The sequence below is a fragment of the Mastigoproctus giganteus genome, chromosome 11 (genome assembly GCF_048544385.1).
Source record: "Mastigoproctus giganteus isolate SK-2022 chromosome 11, ASM4854438v1, whole genome shotgun sequence".
Classification (NCBI taxonomy): Eukaryota; Metazoa; Arthropoda; class Arachnida; order Uropygi; family Thelyphonidae; genus Mastigoproctus; species Mastigoproctus giganteus.
In genome coordinates, this window is record NC_143585.1 from 118,022,691 (window position 1) to 118,036,406 (window position 13,716).

Below are 13,716 nucleotides of genomic sequence, written 5' to 3' on the forward strand. Positions count from 1 at the left end.
CCATCATTCCCCTCACCAATCTTGTTGCCTTTCTCTATACACGCTCAAGGAAATCTACATCCTTCCTAAAATGAGGCCTCCAGACCTGTACGCAGTACTCAAGGCGTGGCCTGACCATTGCCTTATACAGAGGGACAATCACCTCCTTTTCTCTGCTAGCAAAATTCTTATATATCCTTAACAAAACCCCATGACCTGCCCTGGCAGCCTGTCTGCATTGCTCAGAAAACTTCATATCTGCCTGCACAATTACTCCCAGGTCTTTTTCATTTTCTACCAACTTAAGTGTAGTACCACACAGTTGGTACTTTTCTCTCAGGTTTCTTCTACCCATATGCAGTACTTTGCATTTGTCAAGGTTAAACTTCAGTTGCCACTTCTTAGCCCATCTGCCCAAATTATCTAGATCCTGTTGCAGTAGCACACTGCTGCCATTACTGTCATTAACAACCCTGCCAACCTTTGTATCATCTGCAAACTTCGACACTAAGCCTGATATACCTTCATCAATATCATTGATAAATATACAAAACAACAGTGGACCCAACACCGAACCCTGTGGGACTCCACTAATAACATTAGTCCACAAAGAGCAGCACTCATTGATTACGACCCTCTGTCTTCTCCCACTCAACCATCCTTTTATCCATTGTAGCAACTTACCCTTAATACCATTCTGCTCCAATTTGTACAATAGTCTTCCATGCACAACAGTGTCAAAAGCTTTCCTGAAATCCAAATATACGATATCAAAATTATTTTTTGCATCCAGTTCCTTTGTAACCACATCATAATAACCAATCAAATTTGTCAGACAAGACTTTCCCTTAACAAACCCATGCTGTGTCTGAATTATTGCTGCAGTCTTGTCTAGATGATCCTGCAATGCATCTTTAACCAGTGACTCCATTATTTTACCCGGAACAGAAGTTAAACTAACTGGTCTGTAATTACTCGTGTCACCCTTCGATCCCCCTTTGTGAATTGGGGATACATTTGCACATCTCCAGTCCGTGGGAACCTCCCCTTATTCCAAGTGTAACCAATCAGTGGGTTTGAAGCAAAATGAACTGGTTCTGGTTGTTCACCCTTCCAACCTCTAAATCATCATCAAACTTTAACTTCCCCTGCACCTCACAACCCCCAACCATTTCATTAAGGAACATTAGAAAAAGGAATGGCCCCAATACTGATCCCTAAGAGATTACACTAATTGGTAGCACCCTGAGGAACGTTCATTTACAACCTATTCTACCTCTATTTTAGCTAGCTCCTGATCCAACGAAGGATTTTATCAGTAAATCTAATTTCTTCAGTTAATATAACAGCCATTTATGTGGAACAGTATTCTATGAAAAGCTTTACTAAAGTCAGAATAAACAGTATTAGTAATAGTGCCAAGTGATGCAAGAAAACAAGCTTATACATCAGCCAAAAAATAAAAAACCCAAAGACAACAACACTTCCCAACATCACCTGTCCATCATCCTTTTAACATTCTCTAGTTGTTCCTTGAATTTATTAAAACTATCCGCTTCCACAACACCAGATGAATGTTTGTTCCAACAATCAACCACCCACTGGCTGAAGGCAAACTTTGGCACATCTTCCCCGCAATCATTCTTCCTCAATTTGAATTTAATGCAACCTAGTGCATAGTCTACAAAAGAAGCAGAATGAAAAAGTTCAGCACTGAACTTACTCAATGTGTTCAAAGCCTTAAACACCTCAATCAGATCTCCTCACAGGTGCCCAGCCTTTGGAGGCTGCAATTTGCAGAACTGAAGCCTTTTCTGGTAAGAGCACTTTTGTTCCCCTCACTAATCTCATTGCTTTTCTCTGCACCTATTCCAACAGATCCACATCCATCCTAAAATGAGATCTACAGTCATATAGGCTATACTCAAGATGAGGCCTAACCAACACCTTATACAATAGGATAATTACCTCCTTATGCCCACTGGTAAAATTCCTGTTTATCATTTACAAAACCCCATGAGCTGTGCTATAAGTCCACCTGCACTGCTCAAAGAATTTCAGGTCTGACTGCATGATTATCTCCACGTCTTTTTCATTCTCCACTAAACTGAGTGTGGTACCACACAGTTTATGTTATTCTGAAATTGCTGCTATCTATATACAGTATCTTGAATTGTTTACAACTGTTTTATAACTTCATCATAATAATTAGTTATCCCCACAATTAGCATTTAGTTGAGGGATATGATGCAAGGAAGCAAGCTTATACAGGATCAGTCTGGGGTGGGGGGGGAGAACCTTCCCATTTCACCTATCCAGTCACTCCAAATGTTTGTCTAGTTCAACCTTAAATTTATTTAAGCTATCAACTTCAACAACAGATGGAAGTCTGTTCCAGCAATCAACTACCCGCAGGCTAAAAGCAAAAGACCATTTGCCACATCTTCACGGCTTTATGATTCTTCTAGCTCTGTGTTCTTACCATTCCTGCTGAAATACAATTTTTTTTATGAGCCATTATTACGGTATTTAATGCCAATAACAACAAAACATGTACAAGAACAAATATTTAGAAATTTTTATATAATGAAATAAATGCAAATTATGAATAACCTAATTAAACCAAAAATTGTTATTAAGTGAATTTTACTGTACAAAGTACAGTAATACCCCGAAGTTACGCGATAGGTGGGTCCGACGAAAATCGCGTAAGTCGGTGTACAACTTTGCATATAAATACATATAAATTTTGCTTAATTGGGACCAAGGACTAACAAAAAAACTAGTTTAGAAGAAAAATATTAATAAAATTGCAGTTCTTTATACATATTAATACAAAATATGTATTAAAAAAACAAATGACTTACGTAAAAAAGTTATTTCGATGTCGATGGCTTCATAAAATCTAACAAATTCGTCTGACGACACAGTGCCTTCTTTTTTTCACGCAGAATTTCGTCGTAGCAAGCTAATAATTTTTTTATTCCTTGCTTTGTAGCTATAACGCGTTCTTCGTTGGAGTCTATGTTTTCTAAAATTTTTAAGCCCTTTACAATTGAGCCCTTTTCAATTTTCAACCTGTCAAGTTTGCAATTGTCATGTGCTTTTCGCCGTTGCTTCATTTAGGCCTGTAGCATGTGCAATATCACATGGTCTTTCATTTCGCTCAAAGCGTTTCACAATTTCATATTTTTTCTCTATCGACAGAGGCGGACTGGCCATAAGCCTTACCGGGGAAACCCCGGTGGGCCAGTGTGATTTTGGCCATAAACCATAGTATGAGGCCACTATAAATTTTCCCGGGTAAGAATTTTTGATCCAGTCCGCCTCTGTTTATCGATAATTGCTTTTCTTTTTCTCTCTGAATCTGCAGTGTCTTCACCATGACGCTTCCTTTTCACACCTTTTAATTAAGTATTTTACTCATTTTTAGGGAATAAAGCACAATTACAAAACGAGGAGGCACGCTTGATACACATAAACAAAGCTGCGCGCATGTAGCAACTGAATAAACAACACCATAAAGGCAGAGATACACTATGAACACCTCACATTTCTAGGGGTTACTACCATAAAACAAAAATCCCGTTGCGTTTCTGCTAGTGAAATCTGTTATAAACTGGTAGTAAACTCGATCTAATTGCATTTGCGATTATACCGATAGCTGGAATTGTGTTGGTTTTTACGTTATTATGGTGAAATGTGTTTCCCCTTCACTGATATAAAAAACATAAAAGCAGCAAAGTTGTATTTTGTTCATCTTTCGCTCTCATTCTCCGCCATCGCACCGTATATCGATAACGTATGAAAAACGACCTTGAAGATAGTGGGCGGCAGCGTTGCCAAACGAAAAAATCAAGAACCGCGTAACTCCGAGTTCGCGTAAGTCGGGGTATTACTGTATTATAACAAGTTAAACTCCTACACAATAGAACTTAACAATTGGCAATGTTTATGTTTATATATTCCATGGTGAATCCTATCAGAAGGCCTAAGTCAGTTTACACATGGAATATGCATAGAATTACATACTTGCAGACCCATCCTCCATGTCAATTAATGTACATCACTTGCTTATTGTAATATTTTGTATACAATAATATTAAATCAGTGACTGGGGAGTCACTTTTAAAACAAAAGTATTCTGATTATCTCAGACTTAGCTAATAAAGAGAAGAGATACTTAATATACAGTGTTATTGTTATGCAGGTCCCATGGTTTCCCACAAATCTGTGTTAAGTACTGTTAACATTGCAAAGCCAGTCAGTGTGGGTTGTGTGAGTAGGGTTGTTTGACTGGCCTCTTTGTTACCGGGAGGCACGATCACCAGGAAGGAGCCTCCCAGCATCCATCCACTGACACGAGGAGCTGGACCAGGGAGTAAAAATACATCTGATGGGCCGTTCATACTCCTGCAGGAGGGGCCAAGGAAAGAACAGAGAAGAGACAGGAAAGTAGAAGACAGTGGGAGCTGACAGAGCACAGGCATCCTCCCAAGCGAAAAGAAGTAGAAAGAGTGCTAGGTACAGTTGTAAGAGTCCTAGGGAAGGACTGTGGGTAGGAAGAAGAGAAAGGTAAAGTTCAAATTAAAGAGTCCGGGATCGCACAATGGAGAATCACGGAATGGCGTCTTCAGGGCTGGCCGCAATTTGCAGTTTCATGACAGGAAGTTTCCGGTGGAGGGTATCAGTTGCTGTGTGGAGGAAGTTATCCAGAAGTAGTAATGGGGAGTTGCAGGTGATGCCAGCGACGATGAAAGACCTTGTTGGCATAACTGGTCAGTGCATGGAAGGCATCATTAGATTCCAATAACTTGGTTTCTGGACAAAGTGATGTAGTGTGGAGGTCTAGAAGTAGTTGGGTTCTTAGGTCTAAGTATACATTGCACGAGTGCATCACGTAGTCCCAGTGTTCATTCAACCTAGTCGAGGCATCCTCAACTAGGCTGAATTGGATTCAAATGTTGATGTAGGTTACCTCAGGGTGGAAAAGTTTAATAGTTGCACCACTTAGAGTTATTCCAGCAGGTTTGCCATAGGTTTATCAATTCTAGCCACACACGTTTATGTTCCTGTTTGATATCAGTATGGGTTTGAATAGCAAGGAATTCTGCTTGCTTATTTTTCTTAATAGCACAAGAGAGTCTGATAAAAGCTGTCACTTTTATCGGACAGGGGAGGCAGCCTGTTAGTACCTGTAGGGCAGAGGTTGATGTTGTTCTACATGTGCGGTTCATTTATAGTAGCATAAGTTGTTGAATTTGCTGAATTTGATGTTGTGCATGCACTATAGTCATTCAGTGGTACCATACTACAGCTCCATATGTGACAATTGGTATAAATACTGCTGAATACAGTTGAGTTGGTCCTTTAAGACTGGGTTGAGTTGATCCTTTAAGACCCCAGTCCTTGCAGGTAAAGCGTGCTAACATAGTGATGTAATTTTTTATCTCTTCTTTGATAGCTTGGATATGGGGGATGAAAGTTTTTCTGTTGAAAGGCAAACTGGAGAAGTCCAGTTTGCCTTTCAATAGGAGGGTTTTGCTCTTCTTGGTGGAGACAGTTTATTTTCCATGGCCCATACAGACAGAGCAGAGAACAACTGCAGCCTGGGTTTCTATGGTGGCATGGGTGGGGCCCTCAATGATGATAACTATGTCATCGGCATAAGAAAGCTGAGTAGTGTGTGGGTGGTCCCTCAGGAGTCAGTCATCAAGTATCATATTCCAGACAGCTGGCCCCAGGATGGAGCCCTGGGGACAGCCTTGAGTTAGATGTCGGGTGATGCAGTGATATTTTGTTTTGATGCTGACTTTGCAGTTAGAGAAGTAGCTTTTGAGGCAGTGGCAGAAATTCCAGGTACAGTTAGAGACTCTGGCCCACTGAAGAATGCTCAGCCACCACACTGTGTCAAAAGCTTCTTTGAAGTCAATGAAGATTGCCAGTACATAAGATGCATCCAACTGTTCTGCCACTTTGAGGGTTTTAGATAGAGAATCAATTGAGGAGCACCCTTGTTTGAATCCAAATTGAAGCGAGGATACCAAACCATTGGCTTCATATCAGAGTTGGAAGCGGGAGACCGGCAGTCTCTCAAAAACCTTGCTGAGAATGGGAAGCAGCACAATCTGGTGGTATGCCTTGGAGGTACGTCTCAGGTTAGCATGCTTCCAACATGATGGAAAGTTGCCCTCACTCACACAGGTGTTGAAGAGCTGAAGAAGTATCATTGGAGTTATGGCCCAGAGACGTTGCACAGTCTCGCCTTCAATAAAATCCAGACCAGGAGCTTTACCTTTTTTGATTTTTTTAATTGCTGCATTGACTTCATATACAGTTGTCTCATGTCACACTGAAATTAACACCTTCTGTTATTTATTCTTTATTTATATAAGTAAATAATCTGCTAACCAGCATCAGAGCCATCCTCGAAATCAATGAATTCATCATTAATTCTTTTTCTCATTATTCAATGTGTTTTCAAAAACAAAAGCAAACACTTCACTGGTTTTTAAAAATCTTACTAAACTAGGATAACAATTAACGTTTAACTTTAGAGAAAAAAAATTTTCTGTTAATTCTAAATCCACTGAAAAAGACCCTTAAAGAAGAATCAGAATGTATGATACATCTAAACTTAAATTTTAAACAAATTTTAAATAAATGTTAATTGAATGTTATCCCATTTTAATAAAAGACATTCAAAACAAAACAGTCAAGCATTTCCTTTCGGAAGCTATATCCACATGCATTAAATTGCAATCGGATGTCTCTTTAACGAATTTCCATATGGCAAATTTTTCTAAGTAGAAAACTTTTTTGATTTCCCCTTGGTCATTACATTGAAAATAGTTTCTGTATAATGAAGAAAATTTCCATAAAACAAACTGATTTTGAGAGACCTGGGTATGCACTGTTTGCACCTCTGGCCTTTAGGCAATACAGGTGATGCTGTAGAAAGCTCGAATTAAGAACTAAAAGGATTAAGAATTAATCCCCTAAGCTTTTAAGAGTTAAAACATTTTACAATTTAGTGGTGCCCATAACACCCTTCGGGGGAAACTGGCCAACCATGGCACAGGATAGAAAAAGATGGAAAGTTTTGGGAGAAGCCTTTTCCCAGCAGTGGCTAAAAAGAAATAAAACTTATACATCCTATATACTACTGTACTGAGAAGTCGCACTGGTAAACTGCTATCTGTGTCCACGGGCATTGGCAAAGATTAAAGCATATTCCCGAAATGGACATTGGGTCTGATCAACCTGTTTTCTACTGTTAGCACCCTATTAGAAAATTAGGAGAGCAATTTTCCTTCATCCCAGAAATTCATCTGTTGTTTCGACATCCACAAATTTAGAGAAAGTGTGATCCACACTTTCACTAAATTTCACCTCTGTTTACATGGTAGGTACAAGTGGTCCCGAAATTAATTTTGTCTTAGCTGCTGTGCAAGTAACCTTACAGTGTGTAAGAGTTATTTGTTATTTGGTTTTTTAGGAGCATTAGCAACTAAGGCCATATTGCTCCGGGATATGCGGTGGTCATTCCCTGACCTTTCCGCATCCTCCGTATTTGGTGGTGACGGGCTCGAACCCCGGTCTAATCAAGAAGCGGGTGCTACGCACTGCTGCTCCTTCCCACCTGGCTATGGAGGCACCACAGCGTGTAAGAGGAAATCCTTGAGTGTAGAGTGAAAAAGTGCTGAAGTGTAGATCGCAGCGTTAAAAAAAAAAAAAAAGAAAAAAAAAAGAAAACAAAAAGAAAAGTAATTGCTTTAAAATTTGGTATTCCTGACAGTAGTATGTTAACCATTCTGAAAAACTGTTTCTATTTTCAAACTGTTTGAGGACACAGGACCCAGCAGGAAACATGCGAAATTATGCCTGTATGAAGACGTAGATGAAGCAGTTTTTAAGTGGATAAAGTTGATTCGAGACCAAAACTTGCAGATATCATAGCCATTAATAAAAGAAAAGGCTATGGAGCATGCATCTTTTCTGGAGCATAAAGCATTAAAAGCCAGTTCTGGTTGGCTGGACAAATTTAAAGAGTGCCATGGCTTACTCAAAAAAATTATTTCTGATGAAAGTGGAGTTGCAATCAAAGAAGGTTATACCCATTGGAGAGAAAGTTTCAAAAAAAATTTTTGAATAGTGGATATTAAATTTCGATAGAAAGATGACGAAATCAAACAGGAAAATCGAGTTGATTGTCGACAACTGCCCTGCCCACCTACACTTGGTAATTTCGAAACTTACAAGTGTGAAGCTTATTTTCGTCCTTCTGAATACCTCGTCTAAACTGCAGCCAATGGACCAAGGATTTGAAAATGCACTACCAAAGATGCATACTGAAAAAAATTATACTGAGAATAGAAGCCAACCAACCTATAGATTCTGTTATAGATTTGCAGATGTGCATATCAGAGTTGGCAAGTGTGGAGTCAAGACGTGATGGAAAGAACGATTAAGAATTGTTACACAAAAGTAGGTTTTGCTAAAATGCCAATTAACAGCAATGAGAAGGATGAACTACTACAACACACTGACAGAGGCAGACTGACAGACGGGCCGTAAGACTCACCAGGGAAATCTTGGTGGGCCGGAGGTCAGAAGCTGATGGAGGTAGGTGTGATTTTAGCCTTAAACACTAGTATGAGGTTGATGCAAAATCCCAGTAATAATTTTTGACCTACTCCAGCCCTTGACATTGAGCAATCCTGGGAATAACTCCAAGCAAGAGGTTTAATCGGTGGAGAAATTGTTCTTGACGAATTTTTAGGAGATGATAATGATGTCATAGTAGCTGAATATCCGAGTGACTCCAACATTCTGGAGCATATTTAAAGAAGTAGTGACAATATAGACAATGAGTTAGATGAAAATGGGGGCAATAGCAATATTAAACCTTCCAAACAAGAAATGTTGGCAGAATTTGAAACTTTGCATCAAGGCCTTCAGTAGGAAGAAAATGCAACAGAAAATATATTTGAGTGTTTAAAAAAATATGAAAATTTTTATGAATGATGTACAGTAGAATCCAGTGTACGACAAAAAATAACCAAGTATTTTACAACATAATTCTTAAGTGTACTAATATATTGCGCACATCATGTAAGTACAGGTAGTTCTCGACTTTATAAGTTAATTCATTTCTATGGCGCACTCAAAGCAGGAATTAATTTCCCACAGACAATGTTAAAAACAGGGGTTACATTCTCTCAACATTGAAATTTGACCAGAGTAATGTTAAATAAAGGTCAACAAAACAATAGTTTATGCGTAAACAATGATTTATTTATCCAAAGAAATGAAAACAAACTTTAAAATCAAGAAAATTATAATAAAGAAATTATTTATGTCATACAAATGTTAAAGAATAATGAAATCACATTTGCTTATGATCTCATATTTTGTTTCCGATGTTATTCTTTGCTGTTTCTTTTTATTAACATCACTCTCCATAGCATTATTTCGTTTTGGCATACTGTACAGTATTAATAAGAGGAATAAATTTGAAATAAGACAAGACAGCGAAAATGAAGAGCAACACAACTACACATTGTAACATCAGCGTGGTAACTGATTTATGTTATATGAGTCAGTGAGACTATCATTTGCCTGAACAAATACACACACAGTAGTACACATAGCTATACAAAACTACAGCAGTACTGTATAGCTAAGCGGGTGGCTTGAACTGCCATATTTTTGAATGTTTAGCATTTATTTATTGCAATTAATGTTCATATTTTCAATTTTGTTCATATTTGATACTTGAAAAAAAAAAAAAAGAACATGTAAAGTGAGAACTGCCTGTTCATTTCTTAATATGTATTTATTAATAAATTAATTGTTTTAAAATGTTAGAAAATTTATTCATTCCCACTTATTTATGATTTATTTCCCATATTTTACTATATTTCTGAATTTACAGTATTTTTCACTATTGAAAAGGTCATATTTCTTTATAACAAAATTTCTGTTTAATGAATTTTTTTAAGGGAATGATCGATTTCATTATACAGAAGTCTGACTGTATGTCTTTCAATGAGCATGTTATGATACAATGTATTTTATAAAAGTAAATCTTTTATTTGATAAAGAACACAGATATAACAAACACTTAAGTCAAGAATAGTAGCAAAACTAATATACACCATTACAATGTATGGCGAGAACATTATATATATACAGTACAGTTGTACCGTAAAGGATGGGTCATATGTTAATTTATTGAGAAATAATTTGTACAATTTTAATTCCTGAAGTCTATGCTACTTTATTAATGTTAATATTACGTTTACATGATATTATTTGAGACATTTAATTTTTTTTTTTTTTTTTTTTTTGTAGTTGTTGGTGCATCGGCTTCTGTGGCCATAGTGCACCTCCCAAGGTTTTTGCAGTACTCTGATCCAAGCCCAAGGCGGGATTCGAACCTGCGACCTTTGAGTTGCCAGGCAGGCACTTTACCCACCCAGCTAGACCGGTCGGCCAAGAGACATTTAAATGAAATGTTCAAACTTATTTTCCATAATTTACTTCAGTAAGTTGTACCTCTTCTTGTTAAATTAACATATGGCCCACCCTGTATACTGAAATTAATGTTTTCTCATTAAGTGTTTGTTAGATAATGTCAGTCCACAATACTTTCTTGTCATGCGCTACACTAAGGAAATATACAATCCTTTACCTAAACAAAGGATATAGGACTAAAAAGTGCTCATCAAATAAAAAATGAAACTGAAACCAACAATTTCCACACAATGCAAATGAGACCAACAAACACCATTAAAGGTGTAAGAGACATGCATACTTTAGAAAATCATATATATATATATATATATATAGACTAAGTTGAGTATGAAATATTAACAGTGGTTTAATGAATATGAACTGTACAAAGAAATACCAATTTTACAGCAAAAAGAGCAAATAAGAAGAAAAATTTGAAGTCTGAAAAATGCTGCTTTCAGGTAAATATACTGTTTAGCAACCAAACTGAACCTCAAAATGGTAATACTAGTTCATCTTGATCAAAAAACAATATACTATGCTATACTGGAAAAGTGAGACTATTCTGGGGACATAAAAAATTCTGGAGCTCAATATGAACAGAAACCAAAATAAATGCACTTGCGAGTCATCTAAACAATTCAGAATAAATATTGAGATTTGTTATGAGTGTGCCTGCAACACAAAACAGCCCACTGTTCGATGCTGAAAATATACGTCTTCAATTTAATGCATTGCCCTATCCTCCATACAGCAGTGAGCAATTTACCTTTTCTGGCCACTCAGAAAAAAAATTACTTTTCTCTTGAGAAAAAGCAAAAGTAGTAGTGCATATATGGTTCCAGGGCCAGACACAAAGCAGTCTCTAGAGCTGAGGTTCTTAACCTTTTTGTACAATTGTCACCCTTCCAATTCTGCTCTGCCACTTCACCTCCCTTATTCTCATTTTAAAATTTGTAAACAAAATATACAGTCAGAAAATTCAAATTTGGAAGGCCTTATCCGCTGCCCTAGGAAGGAAAGTCTCCCATGGGTTCAGAACCCATGGGAGCATGTTTGGTTTTGAGAAACATGTAAAATATAATAAAGATTATATTTAAGACTGAAATATATTTTGCTTATATTGTGATTAAGGTAAGTTTTATACAAATTTTGCAGTTTATATTTAAATCACCCTCATATAATAATTATATGAAATGGAAATTAATTTTCATTTTAAAGCCAGTGTAAGTTTTGTTTTTTTTTTTAAGTGGCATCTTCACCATCTTACTTTATATATCTGTAATCCTTTTATAATATTAACAGGCAATCATGTTTACCTCTTTTTCTTCATCTTGAATAGGACTACCCACAAATATTACTATTCTCATTTTATGGTGCTTTCCTTGCCGATGCTTCAGAGCTAGCTAAAATTTAGTGAACACAAATTAACTTACAGCACAAACAAAATGAGTAGTTGTTTACAGTCTTTCAATCACATTTTATTAAACAATTATCAATATAGTTTGTATCTTAAATACATAACAAAAAATAACTATTATTTACACATACATAAAATACACTATCCATTCAAAATATTATGACCAGTCCTGTGTTTTAGAAATTGGCTGTTCTACCCCTTGCCTTGCATACTACGGTAATACTGCATGTTCATGATGCCACAATCCATACCAGTATTTGATCAATGTGGACAAAGGACATGATCTGACAGACTTCAAAAAAAGGAAGGTTGTCAGGCACCAGTTGAAAAGAGTAGCAGTCACAGGAACCAATGGTGGGCACCCACACCTCGTCAATAGTTGTGGTCAATGAAGGCTGTCCCACCTTGTGCAAAGCAATGGACAGAAAATGGTGGAAATGACCAAAAACTCTAAGCAGAGATGACCAGCAATGTTTCAAAGACCACAATCCAATGAAAAAAACCAAATAACAAAATAACCCTAGACCACACTTGAAATCCTTAAGATTACTTATCCACTGTGGCTGATCAGGTTCACATCCCTCCATGGTGACTATCTTTCCAGATGGCACAGGTGTGTAGCAGAATAATGTGCCCTGCCATGTTGACTGTATTGTTAAAGAGTAGTTTGCCGAACACAAGTGATCTGGGTGATACCTTGGCTGCCGAATTCACTGGATATGAATCCCATAGAACATCACAGGGATTACATGGACTGGCAGATCCTATGTTTGGCTCATCCACCATGGACTATTGAATACGTACGGGACACAATCCTGGTGACAGAGTACACCTAACCCTCGATTTACTAGTGAGATTGGTTCTGCAAAAGCACCGTGTAAATGAAAATCGTGTAACTCGAACTAACAATTGTATAGAAAATGAGTAGGTTCTGTAATATTTTATTTTTATGTCATCATCATCATCATCAGCCATTTTCAATCCACTGCAGGATGAAGGCCTCTCCAGCAAGTTTCCAGTTCCTTCTGTTTTGAGCACTGGCCATCCATTTACTACTTAAAAACTCATGAATTTCATCTATCCATCTCCGCCTTTGTCTTCCAGGTTTTCTTTTAGCTCCTCTTGGGTACCATTCTGTTATTTTCTTAGTCCATCTGTCATCATGTCTTCGAGCTATGTGTCCTGCCCAAGACCATTTTAGTTCTTTAGTTTTGATAAGAATGTCCTTTACTTGAGTTTGCTGCCTAATCCATGTGTTTCTCTTCTTATCTAACAGTCTGATTCCCAATATAATTCGTTCCATTCTTCGCTGTGTAGTTCTTAGCTTCTCTTCCATTCTTTTGGTGAGTGCCCAAGTTTCACTTCCATAAGTCATGGTGGGGAGTATACATTGATTCATTATTTTACGTTTCAGACAAACTGGGATATTGCTCTTCAGTATGTGACTATATTTCCTGAATGCTATCCATCCAAAATTTATTCTTCTCTTGACTTCCAGCCATTTATCATTATTACAGCTAATAACTTGTCCCAGATAAGTATATGACTCCACCTTTTCAATTACTGCTCCTTCAATCATTATTTCCCTTTCCGTGGCATACTTGTTCATCATTACTTTTGTTTTAGCCATATTCATCTTTAGTCCAAAATCCTTACTAACTGTGCATAACTGATTAAGATTTTCCTCTAATTCTTTGGGATCGTGGCTTATGACCACAATGTCATCTGCAAATCGTAAATGGTTTAGGTACTCTCCGTTCACATTGACTCCTTTCTGCGACCAGTCTAATCTTCTGAAA

General features: G+C 37.3%; 1 protein-coding gene across 2 annotated transcripts in view; it reads right to left on the bottom strand.

Moving 5' to 3' along the window:
- The window catches only part of Rpn10 (regulatory particle non-ATPase 10), a 267,771-nt gene that overhangs the window by 160,969 nt on the left and 93,086 nt on the right, over positions 1-13,716 (bottom strand). For both annotated transcript variants that reach the window (XM_090385019.1, XM_090385020.1), the window contains one exon: positions 11,817-11,903. In XM_090385019.1, the coding sequence (XP_090241145.1) occupies positions 11,817-11,903 (87 nt within the window). The remainder of the gene's footprint in view (positions 1-11,816; positions 11,904-13,716) is intronic.